At 39.7% G+C, this 20,393-nt stretch overlaps 1 protein-coding gene across 1 annotated transcript in view; it reads left to right on the top strand.

Moving 5' to 3' along the window:
- LOC106647251 (kin of IRRE-like protein 3) overlaps positions 1-20,393 on the top strand; it is a 135,750-nt gene that overhangs the window by 90,364 nt on the left and 24,993 nt on the right. Inside the window, exons 8-10 of the mRNA XM_089590757.1 lie at positions 265-421; positions 3,346-3,476; positions 20,038-20,197. Coding sequence (XP_089446883.1) covers positions 265-421; positions 3,346-3,476; positions 20,038-20,197 — 448 coding nt within the window. The remainder of the gene's footprint in view (positions 1-264; positions 422-3,345; positions 3,477-20,037; positions 20,198-20,393) is intronic.

Below are 20,393 nucleotides of genomic sequence, written 5' to 3' on the forward strand. Positions count from 1 at the left end.
GTTATCGAAATCCTTTAATATTGTTTATCTCTTTGTTTACAATAAAAAATATAATGAAAAACTACTTGTAATCTTTATTATAATCAGAATGGTAATTTATTATTACGAATTTTGCAACGAAAAGTCTTTATTGTCCTTATTGTTCATTAAAACAGAATTCTCCGACAAGACGACAGAGATAGCAGTGTAACGTACAGCGGAAAACAGAAAATGAATTAAGAAATAACATTTTTCACATAAATGTGTTCCCGTGTCAATTTTCAGGAAAAGAAGGGGACGATGAACACGGAGAATCGCACGATCAGTAGGGTGGAGTTCGTGCCCGGTGTGGACGACGACGGAAAATCGGTGACTTGCAGGGCGGAAAATCCAAACGTGACCGGACTGTATCTGGAGACATCCTGGCGGATCAACGTTGTGTGTGAGTAATTTCGCATTCTCCCTCTGCCGAGCTTCTCCCCGTCTCCCTTTTTCCCCTCCCTTTCTCACCCTCACATTTTTAAGCGGACGCCGGATAAAAGAACGAAGAGACACGAGGGAGGGGCATAAGGGAACGACGGCCTTTTTTTCATGGTCGCTGCACGTACGGCCGAAGACGATTCCAAACGAGTTGGCCTCGATTGGCTGTCGATCCTTTTTTCTCGTAAAAAATGAGCCGAAAAAATCCCCTCGTAAAAGGTACTAGCTGATGCCCCCGGCTAATTTTATTGACCAATCTCGCCCCGTCTTGAGTGATGAGAAAAAATCTGCCATCAGACTCGTCACTCCCGGACGTACCGTGTTTCAACTTTTATTTCATTAAAAGCGCCAAATTGATTAATGAAAAATGTCTATCGATATTAAAAAATGTATACATCAATAAGCGAAATAAATGTTTAGTTAGCCATTAATCATTCGTACTGATTATACAAAAATAAACTACAGATGTTTTCACTCGCCACAGCAGCATCATCTCCCTATTGCCCGAAATATCGATACCAGCACTCACCCATGCCTCTTAGTTTTTTATGTACTAACTTTTTTTTTATTTTTTACACCGTACTACCAGCACCTGCAGCACATTGTTGTTTACGGGAGGTCACATCGTTGATGCGTCGACAGATTCCTTTGACAGCCAGCTTACCTGTTCACACACCACCGTTCCTGTGGATTAGGAGCCCCCGCTTTTGTTTTTATTTCTAAGCCCTGGCGTGAAAATGTTTTTTTTCGAGTATAGATTTTGACGTTGACTGGGAGAAAAAATCGGTAAATAAAATACAGGTTGGGCCAAGTTCGTAAATAGACGATGGCATTGTTGGGTGCTCTGCTCACTTTTACAGCCGGTGCATTCATCGGGCCTCGTAAAGTTTACGTCTGGAGCTCCGTTGTGCGTGGCAAGTTATTGTATGTGCCATAGTATGGTATAGGATCGGTATCGGTGATTCTTGCTTCATTTTTGGCTCCAAATAGAATAGGGTTATTCGCACGCGATTTCTCAAAAGCAATTATCGAGAAAGCTGAGTGTACAATGGACGCGCGCGTGACACGAGCTGTCGTTTTTCAGTGGTTTTTGTCGCGGTGAAAATTTGCCTAATGAGATTTTCAGGCTGAAAGAACTCAGATTTCCAAAACCAGGGTGGAAATTCGATCAAAAATCGTGCGGCGCTTGATGAGCCGTCATCGACTCATTCGCTTAATTCCCGGAAAAAATTGCTCGATCGACCTACGGCTGTTGTATTTTTTTTTTTTTTTTTTTTTTTTTTTTTTCAACAAACCAGGCCGAGTTGAAATTTAATGAAAGCTCTAAAGCTCGTTTGCAATTAATTACTATTCCACATTACGCGTTTGCACAAAAGAACGATGGAAACGGGGGCACGTGCATTACAAAAGCACTCCATGAAACGAGATATAAATTCGGCCCAATTAATCAAAGTTTATTTGTCGAGAGCGCACTCTTAACTCGCAAATTAGGTATTTACATAATTAACGATGCAGATAAATAATATTAATACTGTATAGAGTTTCGAGTTTTGGGGAACATTAAAAAGAACAATTTAATTGCATCGTTACGAGCTTGACCAAAAAAACGTGGTTTAATCATTGTTAATCCACTTTGAAATTGAATAAGAAATTATCAGTAGTAACGTTCGATTATGGTCAGACGCAACGCCTACACGCAATGCCTACACGCATCGCAGTATACGACTGATGCACGATGATGATAATAATATTAATAACCATATTCTATTCTTGAAGACCACTTTATCTTTTTATTTATTTAATTTTGACAGTAAGAGCAAGTCGAGAGTTACAAGGAGATTAAATTATATCAAAATAAAACAATCAAATTAAAATAGTTATCATTATAATTATTATTATACTAATAATTATTGTAATATTTATATTTATAATAATAATAATAATAATAATAATAATAATTTGTATTAAAAATTAGCTGAAAAATAAATGACACGGCTTGTAGAAGAGAGTCCTCCATCAATAAAAAAAGACGAAATTAGAGGACCAAAAAGACTTGCTACGATGTCAGTTTTGGGTAGGGTCCATGATCGTGTGTGTGAAAAAACAAAAATATACGCTTAGGATTTTTTTCCTTGGGAGATGGGGCTTAAATGAAATAAAGTAAAAGACAAAACAAGAGCAAGTAAAAGTGTGTTGTAGAGTAGCACCCGGTAAAGTAGGTAAAATGACGTCCCGTCACGTATTCAATTACGCCAATCTTCAGCCAATCTTCAAAATTGCGTCAGTCTTGCACTGAACATGTTTCGGTTTGTCTTTTTCTTTCACAAGAAGTTTCACGCGATGGATAAGTGCGTGAAGAACATGAGACAAGAGAATGGACATCCATATGTGCCAAAACTTTGTGTCAAGTATCTGTGATCACAGGAAAAAGGAAAGTTTTGCCCGAGAAAAACAAATTTGTCGAAGTTTGTCCTCGATTTGCTTATCTATATTCAGCAGGGTTAAAATGATGACAGAAGAAAAGGGTAGAAAATTGGATTCCCCGTGTGTGATAAATTAAAATACAAAGAGTTTAAAATTTTCGAATACTTATATCAATCTAAGGCCAAGGATCCAATTGTCAATAATAATAATACCTTTTTTCACAAAAACTTGTGTAAGCGAAGAAAATCTTCAAAAATATAACTAGTAATCATCGTACCTTATCATAAAAATAAAAAATACGAGACATACGTTTAAAAAATTTTTTTGTACAACAAAAAATAGCAAAAGGAAATTAGATTGTTTGATATTGGTTATCTTGAATGTGGGATACAAAACATAGGGCTTTATCACCTGATAGTACTGAAAAATATGATTTTAATTATATTTAAATTGTTGCGACAGATGCACCAATCGTGTCCCTAAGGCTGGGAACGTCACTCAACGCCGGGGACATCAAAGAGGGCGATGATGTCTACTTCGAGTGTCAAATCAAAGCGAATCCATCGTGGTCAAAGCTCACCTGGATTCATAACGTGAGTACTTATGTATTAACTTCTAGTAAAACATCCATAAAAAAATCGAAACCATCATTGGATTTTTTATGAAAATTATATTTCTAAACATTTGCTCAAGAAGTAAGATTTTTTTTTTTTATTTTGGGAGATTTCTCTCAAGCGTTTTTTTCGTGGGAATACTTGAGTACTGCTCACTTACGTACGACCAAGCCCTCGGCAGAAGACTAAGAGGTCTCTTCTTTATCGCTAATAGCAACGCCCTTAGGGAAATACGTGCCTGAAACTTTAAATTCCTCATTTACATAATGTATGAGCCCTAACTGAGTCCCGATTGGCTACATGCGCTGTGCAGCTAAAGTATCGTAAAAAGGCAACGGGGTATTTTTTTTATTTCTCAATGCGGCTAAGTGACGGAAAATAGTTTAAGCGCGAAAGCGCTTGAAAAATGATCGGGCGATTTATCTGGCGCTAACGCGGCTAGCCATTCGCTCGAGCGATGTTAAGTATCCAGCAGCTGTGCCGGTTGGCTAAATGCCCCCATGCCCCGTTTTTTATGGCATCGTGTTTATCAATTTTGCAACGGTGGGCGCTCCCTCTTTCTCTGTTTTTGCTTGTGAAATTCACGTTGCTGTATTTTTTTGCGTGAAGTATGTTGCGAGAGCTTCGCTGAAGTATATCGTGGTCGGTAGCTGCAAAATTATCACAAATTTCGACACTATTTTTAAAATAAAGTCACGGTTTTACCGGTCAATGGAAAAATATTGTTCGATCGTTAGGAAAATATGTTGATTTGCTAGTGCAATGTGAATGGTGAATTCATAAATTATAGAAACTTGTGAGTTGTAAGATCAAACAAAGTTAATGTCGCACATTTTCACCTTATTACTTTGCAATAAGCACACTTTGCTTACAAGAACGTCTAGATAGTACTGTTGTAATTATAAATTAGTTTACAGAAACAAACAATTTCTCTCATCTCACTTCTTACTTTGAGAACAAAATATATGGCTTTAATGCGAGAAAATTTAATTTTTAAACAAACACGAGCTTTTTTGCAATTACGCACACATAAAAAAAAGCAGACTAAGAGAAGAGGCAGGTGCTCGTCTCGAAAAAATTTCTTACCTACTAAGTAGAAAATTATGTAGCAATAAAAAGAGGTTTTGTCAAGAAAAACAGAAAGATGTCGAGGCATACTGGAGCAGCTCTTACCGAAGAATGTAAAAAGTGAGCGCAGAGTTAGCGGCTAGACACAAAAAACTCCTTGTCTGGTGAAGATTTTCAACAAAATTGCATCTCAAAAATACGATCTGAGTCGGTTTTACCCATTTCGTCCCACCCTTTTCTTATTTTCTACGATGAATGAGAAAAGGCAAAAGAGCTTTACTTTTTTATCAATTCAAAATTTTATTATAAATTTAACCAACAAGTTCTCCGATTAATTATTCAATTTTTGATATGTTTATTCAGAACTTCTCATCCAAACAACTTGAAAATTAATTACTTAACAGGGTAAATTAGATAGGGAAATCAAAACTGAATTTAAAAGTAAAAAAAAAATCTATACATACGAGTACAGGTACACCACTGTGCATTACCAGATTAAAATGCGTAATCAAAGTCCGAAATCTGTTTCCACAGTGAAAACAGTTTCCTATCTCTGAAATAGCCATTACCAGTATTTACGATTTTTTACACTGTTATCTTACCTTTCGTGCAACAAAAGTTTTCATTAATTTGTGTACGTAAATATTTTAATTAGTTTTAAAAGCCCGTGGGTAAAAAATGCAAACAAAAAGAAAAATAATTTCTCAACTCAAGCGATTTCCAATACGACATGAAACCATTCGGATAAAAAGGAATTTAGAGCCATGCTCGGCTCTGCTTAAAAAAACCAATTTGAAAATGACCTGAAAGTTAAGCCCATCACGCTCTTGACCCGTTGACCACCACATCTTTTTCGTTTCAATCTCCACTTTTTGCATCCACATTTCCCATTGGATGAACATTCTCCCCTCGATGACCTCACCTCGTGACCTGACCGTCCAATATTTGGAGGGACCAGAGGAGCAAGAAAAAAAGGACCTGCAGCATACTATCGATCCATAAAAATCACAAGGAAATACCTCCCTCTCGGCTCGAGTCACAGCCATCGGGAGGAAGGAGGCGATAAGCTCGTCAAATCCCGCGTTTATACGAGGCAGTAATTACGGGCCGCTCGCAAACGCCTGACTGTAGCAGCAGCAGCGATATAGCGACATTCCAATCCAGCTGAATCCCCCGGAGAAGCTCCGGGGAATACCACTGCTCGTGGTGAGGGGGAGGCAATCGCATTCCGAAATCCCGGGGAGGCCTTAAAAATCGCTCGTGAGATCGTCCTCGCGGTCGTAAGCGTCACCTCTGCGCTAAAGTCGTAAAGAGCGGCAGCGAGGATAAGGATACCGAGGGGAGGAAGGAGGGCGGAGCTGCCGCGCGCAAAAGAGAAACGATTCAAAATGAGTGAGAGAGAAAGAAGGAGGAAAGACGAAGGTAAGAATGGCCCCTCTTTCATCCCTATGCGTAGTAAAAAAGGAGGAGGCTGGCGTTATACACCGAAAGAAGTATACCGCACAAGTGTACTTGCGCGTATATACGCGTGGCCTGACCTGCGTATATACTGGAGAGCGGTGATTAAATCGAAAGCCCACACTCCTTCGCAAGAGTGCACTCGCGTGGACAATCGTGGGGGTCCTGTATTGTACGTTCTCCGTCCATTGACTAACCAATCGCCATTCGAGCCTTATACCCGGTGGCCAAACCTCTTTTTCGAACTCTTGCCGGGTATATACATAGTGCTTCTTTCAGCGCCCATTCGCTTTCAAAAGCATCTTTTCGACTCTCCGCTATTTCTGTGCATAGTGGATTGCCTTTTCTCCTGTTCGGGAATGGTTTTGTAATCACTTTGAAACGCGAGATGCTTTATTCATTTTTTTCCCCTCACATCCACGTTTGAAAATGTAAACTACTCGCATCAATGCTCATTTTTCTCAACTCCCCTTTATTTTTAGGAAATTTCATTTTACTCGTGGACAGAGTTTTCCATTCGAAAGAACACGTACGCCAATCAATGCACGAGCCACCAGAAAACTTGTCATTTTTTGAAATACAACCCACGCAAGCTCGTTCAAAACCACGTCACGCTTACAACGCTAACGGCACTTGACTTTGCTCGTAAGCATGAAAAAATGCACGCAAAAAACGTCCCTCGAATACGCTCGCATAGCTTTTGTCTCGTTAATGGGCACCTTTCATTTTTCACCGCAAGCTTTCCTTGGCTCTTATCTTTTTTTTACTCTTCCCTTATGGCAAAGCGAGTCAAACTAACAAGCGGTAGTACCCGAGTCTTTTCTTCGACCCTTGCGCATCTATAGTCCTGAAAACGTACACATCCAGTGACTTTTACCGTAAGAGAGGAACACACGTTGGAACTCTTTTTTTTTTTAACAACGTCGCAATGAGAAGAAACAATGGCCGAGCTCGAGCGTCGAGAATTTTTATGGCCACGAATTCACACAGCCTTTTTGTTTGCATTCAACTGCTCGGCTTCCTGAGAATCTTTTTGTTCCGTGTGCTATTTTTCTGTATGATGTATGTGAGCAGAGAGTGTTTTTCTCGTTTAATGAGTCACGCGCCGAACGCCAGTCGATTACTCTGCCGGCTTATCACCGTAGCCACTTGAGCTAGGCAAATTGTTTTCATGACTCGGTGATTTTTTTCGTTTTTCTCGTTCTTACATGTTCGTTTTCTTCTGACTAATTGTACCAGATGTATTCTACCATTAATTCATTTCTCGCCATCGCTATTGAAGTGTCCATCATGAAATTAATCCAAGAAATCGTTGATAAAAGCTGTCGGGACAATAGCAATTTATCCACTGATGATGATATGCGTATTCATACTTTATGGCGTAGTTTATGTTTAATACATATATATGTATAGCTAACGTTTCATAAATACGCTTAGATGTTGTAATATTCCGATCCACGATTTCATCTACGATTTTTCCTACTTGATTTTCACGCTAATTCCAACTATTTCTTATAAAGGCTTTGACAAAATTATTATCAATAGGTAAAGCAAATTAAATGAATTATTTTTTCAATCCTCTGACCAAACTGGAGTTGTACTACTTCACCTGCATACTTTATTTAATTCAACGATCTCTGTTTATATGTTTTTTTTTTTTTAACAGTTGAAAACTAATTTCAAATAGATAAAACTGATTCAACCAACTATTTTCGTAGAAGTCTGATTAAACTCGAGTACTACTTATTTTCATACCTAATCCCAATGGCTGGTTCACATTTGGTTGTCAAATAATATTACGTAATTGTTGCAAATTGATTGTAAATAAATTGATCAAAAAAACATTGTCACCGCGAAAAAAATCAGACAATCGCAAATCAATTCGCTGATGATAAGATGCGTCCATACTTAATAGAGCATTGTATGTAACGTATAACACAAACGCTTAGATGTTGTAATAATCCAATTTACGCTTCCATCTACGACTTATACTACTTCATTTTCGTACTAATTCCAATTATTTCTTATAATAAAGGCTTTGACGAAATTATTATTTATAGGTATAAAGCTGATTAAATGAACTATTGTATCAATCGTCTGACCAAACTGGAGTTGTACTACTTCACTTGTATACTTCGTTAATTTAATAATCCATGTAATTAATTTTTTTTTTTTTTAATTCAACAACTGAATACTAATTTAAAAGAGATGAAGCTGATTCAACGAACTATTTTCGTAGGAGTCTGATTAAACTCGAGTTGTACTACTTATTTTCATACCTAATCCCAATGGGGTAATCCCAAGGTTGATCAAGAAAAGGTTGTCATCGTAAAAAAAAACCAGACATTCAGACAATTGCAAATCTATCCACTGGTGATGAGATGGGTGTCCATACTTACAGTGTATGTAACGTATAAGGCAAACACTTAAATATTGCAACATTACGGTCTAAGTTTTAAACCGTACGATAGCTTGTTTGCAGGTGAGAGGAAAGGTGAAAGGCTTCCCCTCGCAAACACGGTCAAACGCACAATCCAATGGGCACACGCACACACACATAAAGGCCCGTTGGACGTGCATTTCTCTCTCCCTATCGCGACGTGCAACATTAAACACATGCGCACGCGAGATTCGATTCAATATACGTCTCAGTGCTCCGTGCGTTGGATATAGCGCGCCGCCGGATGAAGAAGAAAGCGAGAGGCCTCCTGGGGAAGGGGGCTCGAGAGACCGGACGAAGATAAACAGAGTCTCTCCGAAATGGAATAAAGAGAAATCTCACAGTGAGCGAAAAGCCAGTCCCTCGCCAGTCCTGCCCCCTGTGTTCTCCCTCTCTTTGCGTGTCGAGGTTCGATTTAACCAACCGTGAATCAATCTATTTCCTCGGTGCGATTGAGATTCGCGGCGCTGCTTGCAGAGGGTGAGAATTTAAAAATAGCGGCGAAAAAAGAGAGAGCGAGAAAATAGCTGCTCGCATCGGAAATAATAACCAGCGCTGCTGATGAGGAATTAGGAAGTGAGTGGCGGGTATGGTATTACCGCGAAATCGATATACATTCCCTTTGGTGTGCCGGTGAAAATGTAGCCGAGAGGACGATCGATGTCTGGATAGAAAGTGCAGAATCAAAAATGGCGTGCTGCTTGTTTGTAACATTTTCTACGAGATTGTTAAATTTAACTTGAATTGCTGAGTAAAAACGTCGTGTTCATCATCAGTGACGATTCAGGAAACAAAGTTTTTCGCTCCTCGGTTGTTACAGTTTTAAAATCGCGCATTTAATTTGACAACTTTTAACAATGCAGTTAAATTTTAAAAAGTTGCCCCCTAGGCTTGAAGTCACAACTAATCTGCGAATGATTACTGTCCGGAGCGCCAGTCGTACTCCAATCTCCATGCAGATACAAAAGTTAAAGTACTGGAGTAGCGCAAAAATTCTACCACTGCAGCTGAGCTCGATCCTTCGGGTGTGAAGAAGCATGCTGCGCTCCCTCCACTTCGCACCCTTTCCTCGCTCTTTTTTCGCTGTGGCGATAGATCACAGCAACTACTGCGTGTTTTGTGTGCTCGCCAGCGTGCCATGCAACAAAACGGTCTTAAACTTTTATGCTCTGCTCGATATTTCACTCCACGACCACTTCCGTCCTCTCTCTTTTTTTCTCTCTACTGTACAGCCGCCAGCTAGGTTTCGGCTACGTGTTCGCATACCTTTTTCCCCTCGAGGTAAAAATGTACTCGCAAGCTGCATCCCTGCAACTTTATGAATTTGATGCCAGAGCTGAGGTATTAAGAGCTTCGAGTGTTTTCGAGAGTTTTATTCGACGATGAGATTATCTTGTCGGTAATTTGGTCGAACAGTATAGAAAAAAAAAAAAATTTTATACGACTATTAATTATTGAGTCAGGATTATTCATTGAGAGTCGACAAAAGGCCATCGCAGTGAGCCATCGAAACCATTGCAAAAGAAAGTTTGAATTGAAAAAGTTTGAAGACAAAGTTCAATTTCATTTGAAAATTCGTCTCTCTTCGTGGCGTAAGATCAATATTCTGTGTTAAGTTTACGTGTCGATTGGAATAATATTATTTTCCGCTTATCCAACTTTATTCGTAAAAAAACACGTAAAATGACCGGTCATCATATGTAGCCTCTCCTTTCTCCCGTACCTGCCTAAATAACTTCTCCAGCAAAAACCAAAGCTGAAAGTTAAAAAAAAAAAAACTGAAAGCGAGTCAAATAGGAGACGAGAAAAAACACAGGTCGGTGCTCTATGCAAATGCAGCAACCTCGGTAGTCCCGTGCTCCCGACACCCTTGCGCCCGAAGCGCAGGCACGACTCCCTCCTGTATTATACGTTATACGGCCCTCAGGAAAAGCTCGAAGCGTGCGAGGAAAATAAATGGGGAAACGAGAAACAGTCCGGAGTCGAGATTAACTTGGCGGTGGCCGTCTCATTAAGACGAATGATTTAAGACCGCGTAAAGGGATTATCACGGAGCTTTCAGGGATAATTTGCACACCCGTTCGCCCACCGGCCTCGTAAAAAGCAGCGGACTCCCTACATCCCTCCCTTCGTGTCAACGCGCCCTTCGGCTACGATCCGCAAGAATAAAAGGACCAAGATTTACGCGAACCTAGACTACAGCCACTGGTGCATTCGCGGAAGCCCTACTCTCCACAGTAGTTGCACTGTGGCAGCTGCGCGCGTCCAGAGCAGCGCAAAGAGACATGCTTTACGATACGAGCGCGGGGCCACGCCAACTCGAGTCTCCAGCGTTAATAACGGTCATTTGTAATCCCCCGAGTTACGCGCGTCGAGCCATCGGACTTTGCTCTGATACCGCTGCTTTTGTAACAGTGGTATACAGCCACGCGTACACAAGAACAGCCATCGCGACCAACTTGGCTGAGTAGTTAACGGCCCGGAAAATTCACTGTCGTTGGTAACACTACGACCACGCGACCGTCTTCTTTCTCCGATGCGGAGTCGGTAACTTGCGTCCCAGCGGTCTCTTTCCCTTTAAAGCTTCCTTGAGTGTGTCGTTTTTTCTCAGGAATTGGGTGCTCTCTACTGTGGTTACTTGTGATTTTTCTAGTTTCCTCAAAATGGTTGATTCAGATTTGATAAAGAAAGTTTAACGAAAAATGGATCTCGTCACATTTACGTGCCATGAAAACAGTGAGACCAAAAGTTGACGTCACTTGCCATCGTGACCTGTATTTTTAATAGATTTCCAAAATTATTGGACCTCAGAGATTGTACCTCCGTTCGCAGCAAAAAGCCAAGGAACACAACAGCACTGTCGTGAAACACGACTTGTACCGATTACTTTTTGTCCTTTCTTTCTCTCCCTCTGGAAAAAAAAATCTTTCCAATACTTTGTGGCAACCAGTCCGCTAACAGCGCAAACTTGTTCTACAGCTTTGAGCGGCTTGACCGCTTGGGAAGCAATTAAAGCAGTGGCGTCACCGCCTCCTCATACTAATTGCCAAGTCCTCCTCCTCTTCTCTCGGCCCACACCTCCCCAAAATAGGAATTGAATCACATCTGGAGGCTCGGAATGCTCGTCGCGTAGCCACCCTCAAGCTCTCCCTCCCCTAGTGGACGCTAAATTATTTTGGCACATTCTCGCCTCGAGCGCCGAATGCTTACCAGCTACGCGTCATCCATCTTTTTCTCTCGTTCCCTTTCCGTCTTTACGTGCTTTTTTCCTCGAACTTTTTTCTTAATGGAATACAGCCACGTAAATGTGAGGGTGGTCCACGATTGAATACTTGACGAAATTTAATACTCGCCAACTCGTCCCTTATACTTATAAATAAAAAATTTAGTAAATAATTCGTGTAAGTTTAGCATTTTCTTGTTAAAGTAAAAGTAAACCAGTTCAAATAAGATCGAGCTACTGAGGTAGATGGCTTATTTTATGTCTGACCAAATTTGAGCTTTACTACTTAGTTTTCATACTAATTGCTATGAATAATAATCTTAAGTGTATAATTGCTTATGAAGGCTTTACCAATATATTGTTAGTAGATAAATATGATTAAATTAATTATAATGTAAAAAGCATGTCTGACCAAACTCAAGTGATACTACTTCATTTTAATACTTCATTCAATTTAATAGTTTGCGTATATAAAAATTGTTTTAAATTAACAGTTGAAGATTAATTTAAAACAGATGAAGCTGATTCAACGGATTGTTTTCGTAGGAGTCTGATTAAACTCGGATTGTACTACTTATTTTCTTACCTAATCCCAATGATCGGTTCACATTTAGTTTTAGAATAACATTACTGTAACAGATAGTTGCAAATAAATTGTAAATACGTCGAGTCGATAAGATGAATGATTTTCTTAGGCGTCTGACTGTACTCGACTTTTTCTACTTATTTCTATACTTGATTCAGATAAAAAATTAATTTATACGTAGATTTTTTTACTAAAATAGTTGTAACAAGATATTTATAATTCAAATGAATTAAACAAGTTACTTTTTAATGCATGGTCAAACTCGAGTTATACTACGTAACGATTATACTCATCCTAATGATCAATTCACGTACACTAGAAAGTTTAATATTTACAAACATTTAATTAAAGTTAGTTAAGTACTGGCACACATTTATGTATGTTGGCCACAGTAACCTGGCCCAGGATTATATCACTTAATAAATTACGAATAAATTTTACATGAACCAATTCGATTTTATTTTTTGAGGCATCTGACTCAATTCAAGTTGTACTACTTAATTTTGATACAGCTTGCATAGTTGCATCCAATAAACGACTCTCGTATGTATTTTAATGATTACAAATAAAAATGTTGTAGATCAAGCCTGTTAAATTAATGATTTTCTCGATCGTCTAGTAGAATTTAGAGGTGTACTTCTTAATGTTTTTCTTTGATCTCAATAGACCGTTGACGTTCTTATAGAATTTTTTTATTCGAATTGTGTAAATGCATTTCATATAGATCGAGTAGATCAAATGAACTACTTTTTCAAGCGTCTGACCAAACTCGAGTTATTCTACTTTATTTTCTCACTCGGTTCCAATACATAATGCGCTTGTAAGCCAAAAAGTTGAGGAAATAAAAAATAAGCAGACTCACGAGGATGCAAAAAAGAGAGTGACTGACGTGGAAAAAGGTGAAGTAAACGAGCGAGTAACGATGAACGAATAGTTTTTGCTTGGCTAGCGTATACAGCGTACAAGATGAGAAAGCAAAATACAGACGACCGTCTAAATTGATGATAGACGAAGTGCGAAGCGAGTGCACAGTGCAAACTGTTACAACTGTTAGTTTTTCTCTAAACTTCACTCTGTCCTTTTTCTCTTCACTACATCCTTCTTTACATTATTCACTGCATCCTACTCTTATGATTAACTTGTGTGCTTTTTCTCTTCCTCTTAATCCTGAGATATTTCGAGGTGTATCGAATTTGCTTTGAATTTTAAATATCTTTGGACGTATCAAATACAGACGGTAAAAATTGTCAAAGAGTGCTTTTAGTGTGTAATCAAACTCGACGGAAATCAATGAAACGCAAGAGCACACCGTAAAAGGATTTTAATATCTTTCCTGACAATAAAAACTACGCGTCGCTGTGACAACAATAATAAAACAGAACGGGACATGAAAAACGTAAAATTATTACTGGAATGATATAAAGATATTTGCATACATAAAAGCAGTCAGTGCAGGAAAAGTGCGTGAGATGAAATAGATTCAAGGGAGGAGGGGGCAAAACGTAGCAGAAAAGAGTTGAGATGAAACAGATAAAAGGAGGAGAGAACGTGGCAGCTGGTGCGCGGTCATTCATGTGAGCTCCCGGGGGAGCGCTTCAAAAGAACCTGTGCTCGTCCCGTCGAGTCTCCTTTGGTGCGAGGCGCTGCTGCTACTTACCGATGCGCACACTTAATTTATTTTTCTGGACGCTTGCTTATCTGTACTTTGTACTGTCTACTCTAATTTTTCCACGTGAAATGGGCCATCGACAACTACTCATGGGACTTCTTTTTTTACAAGCTCTTGGAATTCCCGGAAAAGTGATTAAGTCGATCAGTTTTCAGAAATTTAAGCTTTCATCATTGTAAACGTTTTTATCGATTTATTTACAAAATTAAGAATCTATAAATGAATGCATTGTTGTAAAATATAGAACCAATTTAATGGTGTATATGTATCATATAAGATCACTTGAATATTTTAAGAGAATTAGACAGTTACCAAATAAAATATATTTGCCCAAGTTTCATTAAGTTTGCTTCAATTTTTCAAGTAGAAGAATGGAAAAAATTCTTTTTCTTAAAATCTCCATTTTTCATCAATGGCTTTATTTTATTTTTCAAACTATTAAAAAAACAAAAAAAACGTAATATAATTTATGAACGTGGTAAGTATTAGGTAAAAAAAACCCGAGAACCCATCCTTTGTCATATGTGCACACACTTACAGTTATGCACCGCATAAAAACTTTATCCACGCTCCCACCACCTGCACACTTTGGCTTTAATTTAAGACTTCCCTAAATCATAACCCAAAGAATTGCAGCGTAAGGATCGAGCACGAAAAATTCTCCAGGAGAGTATATGCAGCAAGATCGACCAAAGACACTAGGAGAGGGTCGATCCATCGCGGGAAAAAAGTAAACCGCGCATCGGGATATGAGAGGAGAAGAGAGCAAAAAGGGAGCCGTATAGAGCCTCGGTTTGCTGGCAATTTCTCAAAGAATCAGGACACCACCGTCTGACCGGAATGTACGCTCAGCCTCCCTCTTCCTCTTTTTGTAAAACTCCTCTGGGCAACCTCGAACCAACCAATTGTGTCCCGTTGGCCGCAACTCCTTCAAGGATCCCTTTTCCTCGTATTCCCGAGAAGAGATTGGTAGGATCAGAGCGTTTCTCCTGTCCGATCGGTTCTCCGCTGCCGTGAAAAAACTCTGACAAAACAAGGGGGGAAAAGAGTTACGGACAGTGATTCATGGAAGCTTTCTACTACCATTGCAATACTATGACGAAATAGAGAAAGCAATATCTCTCAATGAAAATAAACTAAATCGAAAACTCATTACAGCAATTCACGGTTATCCGTGATGCTCTCGTATTCCTTATTTTCATACTCGATCGTATACAAAGCAGGTACAATTAATCGATTTCTCTGTACACAATCAATTAATGAATAATCATAAAAACAAGAGTGCAAAAACGACCAAGATAGGAAGAAAAGAACGAGATGCATATGAGTAAATCGTTGCCACTATCAGCGTAAATACGAAACAAAGCAAAGTCGGTCGGTGGGCAATGTTTATCCTGGGGAGAGCTAGAGGTGTGGCCCAACAAGCTCCCGGGACACATCGAAAACTTTGAGGCGTGCAACTCAACGCGGAAAATCTCGAGCCAAGGGTTCTCGCGCCTCGCTGCACAGAACAAGATGACCTATACCCATGTGCGTGGTTACCTTCGCGTGCAAGGCGACGGGCAAACAAGCACGAGGCTACGGGCAAAATGGGAAACGGAAAAGACAACGATAAAATAGAGAAACTGCGACGCGTGGCAAATTTTCCGGCTGGTGAAGCACAGCCGCGCGCAGCAGGTGGAAGACTAGATTGGACAAGGTAAGGTGACTACGAAGGAACAAAAAGAGAAAAAAATAATAAATACAAAGAGAAAATAGAGAAGCTGGGCTATTGGGAATGGTAGTGGCCCATCTCGTCAATTTTTCAATGACTAAGACTGCCTGACTTCCATCTTACGAAAGAAAAGAAGAACCCTCCTTCTTTTTTCCTTTAACTAAAAAAAAAAAAGATTTCAAGAATTCGTCGCCGCACGTAATCTCGAACAGTGGCAGCGCCATCTTGTCTCTGGTCCTTGAGAATCCAGCAATTAATGTAGCAGCCCTCGGCGTCTAGAGACGAGCCGAGGGAGCTTTTAATCTTCCTAGCTCGAGATTAATCAGAGCTTCGATGATAAACGGATAATTTAATAACGGGCAATGGTTATTAAAGGCTTACGCGATATTGGGAGTCTGAGGATACATGGCCGAGCGTAATTTAGTTTCATTAGACTTTTCTGACTCTGCCTCCTCCTGCTCCTTCTATTAATTACAGATACTCTCTCTTACCCCCCGTTCTGCGATTTCGGTTGAGCAAAAAGTTACACAACCACAATTGATTGAATGTACACCGAGTCCAGACAAATAAATGAATTTGCCACTTTTGCAATGTCCTTTGGTCCTGAAGGGACTCAGAGAATAGGGATCCATTCGATCGCATACTCAGAATTTGCCGACTCACCAGTCCAACTAGTAGGAATTTTCGTCCTTTGTGCAGCCAAAGGGCGTCGCATCAAAGTCAAAAGACATAGCTCCTCTATTCGGAGTCAGTCGCGGTTAAACATTAGCGGGAAGAGACAGAGGAAGGTGGGACAAAGCGTTGGCCGCTACGACAACCGCAAAGGGCAACCTGGGCCCTCTTGATACCCGTGGCTCTTTCTGTCTTCCCCGCCACAGGGAAATAATTGAAGGTAAACCCCAGGATTTAACCAAGACGCGGCCTACGCTAAGCGCTCCGCTAAATCGCCTCGCAGTTATCTCCGATCCTCCAACCGCACTGCCGGCTACGCAGATTACAATCTAGTTTAATCAACTTAGTCTCGTTAATAGAGAGAGCTGGGGCCAGCCTACGGGAGGTGAAACCGAGCTCACGCTGGACCAACTCTGCTTCCTTATTCGAGGTCTCCACTCTTTCCACTCCTACCAAACGTTTTTCTTGGCCTGTACTCTCCTTCTTGGATTGCATTATTCCAGCTGGCACCCGCATCGCGAAGAATTTGCACTCTCCCGCCGACCCATGAGATTGTGGTGAAATTATTTCACGGAAATTGCATCCCACCGCGACAATTTGTTTTCACGTGCAGGCCTTGAGGAAGGCGTTTCTTGACTTTTCTTTCTTGGAAATGAAACGAGCTTTGCTAGCTCATTACGAATTTACTAATGGATTCGGTACTTTTTTTGACGGTTGTTCTGAGAAAAAAATATTATGGAATATAACTTGAGCTATAACAATTCGTATGCTGCTGTCTTTAATGTATTCCACAGCGCTTGAAAGTAGAGTACATGAATAATAATATTAATATAAAACAAGAATTTTAAAACTACCCATCTCGTAAACAACAGTCGAAGATGGAGTACATTAGTACTTAGTTTTTTAAGTATTTAATGTCCGTAATGTATATATTATGCAAATACAACGTAGTCTATTGCACCGGCAACACTAGAAAAAAATATATTTCATGGAGAAAAAAATTGTCGTTTCAAAAGTTCACGCTATTATTCTGCAAACAGAAAGTAAAACAAGGGATATCAAACGAATTCGACTCGTAATCCACAACCTTTTGGCGCAATGCATCTCTTTGACTTGGTCGTACTTCAAAGCTGAAAAAAAAGCTTTTACTTTCTAAAATATATGCAACACCACAGCAAAGCCTCTTAATATCCCAAGAGCTCACGCACGTACCTCCACACCACAAGCAAATGAATCCACCTCCGATCGTATGTGAGATAGACAGAAGCAGCTTTGGGATTGTTACCTCAGAAAAAAAAAAATCCCTACCTTTGTGCAGAAAAAAGGAGAGATTAAGCCTCCACTTGTGCACATCTCAACGAACCACGATCGCGATATTCTCACAGAAGAGAAAAAAAAAAAAAAAAAAGGAGAGGAGCCCAGAAGGCTGCTAGCTGCCACGGTACCACAGGGCTTTGCAGCGCCTGAAGTCATGTATTTTTTGGGGAACAAAAAGAGATGCTGAAAAGAAAATCTCGTGCTCATCACAAAGAAGGAGGCTGTAACGAACTTTTTTTCCTCAGCGCCTTCGCTGCTCTTGGCTCTTGGAAAGAAAGCTCGGTGGGGAACGTAATCTTCTCTTTCAAATGCTGACTTTTTTTTGTTATTATACCACTATAAGCTAACTTAAAGCAGCTGGTAAATAGATAAAGGAATGTATTCTTTGCTTACCTTTTTGTGGCTTGAAATGACATAAATATAGGATTTTCAATTTTTCAGAAAAGTGGTTTTACAATCCGATTTAATTAAAAACGCGTGCACGACATGTCGTAATATTCTTTTTTTCTTAAAAAACTAAGGCAAAGAATTGTGAATTAGTTCGTATGAAATTCACATGCTAATTCCTTATTAATTTTTTATTTAGTTTCTTCAACAATTCAGAAAAGTGTAAATCACAAGAGAACAACGAAAATACTACCCTACCGGTGTAACGAGTAAAATACTACAGACCTCTGCACCCCAAGCTTGCTCGTATATTTTCATTATCTTTGTCGCGATCGTAGAAGCAAACCTCCCCCCCCCCCCGTTACAATACAATTGAACGGAATCAGTCTCTGACGGAAGCTATATTTTCAGAACGAGCCAACTGCTCCACTGCATTTTTTTCCGTGGCTTTAGCAAGCATACAAGCTTCTGCTTTATCATCCCTGTTATTTTCCTCTTTTTGTACGATCCGTGTTTTTCTTTCGAAGCTCGTAAGCCACGTACTAGAGAGGCAAAATGGCTGGAGACAGAAACGGAAAACAAGTGTGAGAGAGAGAGAGAGAGGGGGGGGGGTTGGATTCAAATGGTCTCGTTTCAAATCGATTCCCGATTGTCTTTGCGCATCAGCAGGCAGATTTCATTGAATCGACAGAAAAAAAATTCACAGTCCTGTACTATAAAAGGAAAAAAAATAGCAGTTTCGAGGGTCAATCTAAAGGGAAGTGGCTATGAGAGAAGTGAGAGTAAGAGGAAGGGAGAAGTACTGATAACTAGACCACGCTTTGCGATTGGGTGGATGTATCCAATGAAAAGAGATTGTCAAACAAAAAGGGAACTAGAAAACATATATAATTATAGCCACTTTTTCGTATCTCTACTGCGATTTCTCGCTAGTCCAATCCCATCTGACCTGCAAAGCCTCCCTCTCGTCCATATATACTCGTAAACGGGCAATCCTTCAAAAGTTATTAGCACGCGGGAGACCTTACACTGTTCATCGAATGTATACTAGGATTCCCCCATCCTTGAATACACCCTTCCTCTCCTCCGTCTGGAAATTTACATAAATACATCTACATTGTTCCAGCGTATACAGTAGAACAAGTAAGACTTTCGCTTAGTTGGAGGCTGCAAGTTAACAGATTTTAAGATCGATCATCCCATTAGTATTAAAAGCCAAGCACCAGCCATGCACTACACACTCTACGCTATGACTCTTATCCAAGAGGAGCACCAACTTATGTATCTGTATTTTAGACACGTACGGGTGCAGAACGAGAGTGACCAGACGCAATAGCAGCCTATGGCGTGTTAGCAACGTTGGACCGTAGCGCGAGTTTTCCACTTCGATCGCCAGCAAATAATTCAAGCGCGCACGAGCCAGGAGATGAGAGAAGCTCCAAACGAAAAAATTCTTCTATTGAAAATTGCAATATCGCGGAGGGATGCACAAGGGCTCGAATTTTCCCTTCTCCCTCTCTCTGTCCCCAGTGACTGGTTGCGTCGAGTTCTCGATATGGGGGCTCCTGTTTCTGACTATTGAATAATTATTTTGCATTCGTGGACGTCCTTTTTTCAGTCCATCAGTTTTACTCTTGGGAAAAGGGGAAGAAAGAGGATATAAAAAGATTTCAACGTTTTGCTGAGTAATAGCTCGAGAGTATCGGATCTACGACCATCGACCATCAGTTGCTTTTAATCATCGTTTGATCAAATTAATTACTTTTTCTCAGATATTCTTACAAAATCCTGTTCATAAGATACTCTTAATGAATTAAAATTTCAATTTTCATCTAATCTATATTTTATCCTCCCCTTTTCATATTTAAATTAATGTACCTAAGCTTTACTAAATTGCATCAGTCAAAGTGGCTTTAATATGTTATATTGAATTTATAAATCTTGCACTAGTTGATAAATTTAAAATAATAAATGTACATCCGAAACGTCTGGCTTTTTAATTTCAGGGAGTGGTTCTGACGCACAACACGTCCGCCAGGATCATTCGGTCTAATCAAAGTCTCGTGCTTCAAAGCGTAACCAGAAGCAGCGCGGGCCTGTACGTTTGCGCGGCAACCAATGACATCCAGGAAACTCGGAGCAAACCGCTTGAATTTCGCGTTAAATGTAAGTAAATTAGAATTGAAAAAATTCATATTAACCTGTGGTACAACTACCCACTTTGTTTTATTGTATGTACATCAGATTTCTATTTATGATGCATACAACTTTTTTAATTATAAATTTTTTTTACTCTACTGATTGGAACTTAACAAGAAGAAAATAAAAGGTTGTTTTACAATTTTATTTCTAACTTTCTTAA

The sequence above is a fragment of the Copidosoma floridanum genome, unplaced genomic scaffold (genome assembly GCF_036245765.1).
Source record: "Copidosoma floridanum isolate Cflo_tuat_1 unplaced genomic scaffold, Cflo_Japanese_pri ptg000013l, whole genome shotgun sequence".
In the NCBI taxonomy this organism is placed as follows: Eukaryota; Metazoa; Arthropoda; class Insecta; order Hymenoptera; family Encyrtidae; genus Copidosoma; species Copidosoma floridanum.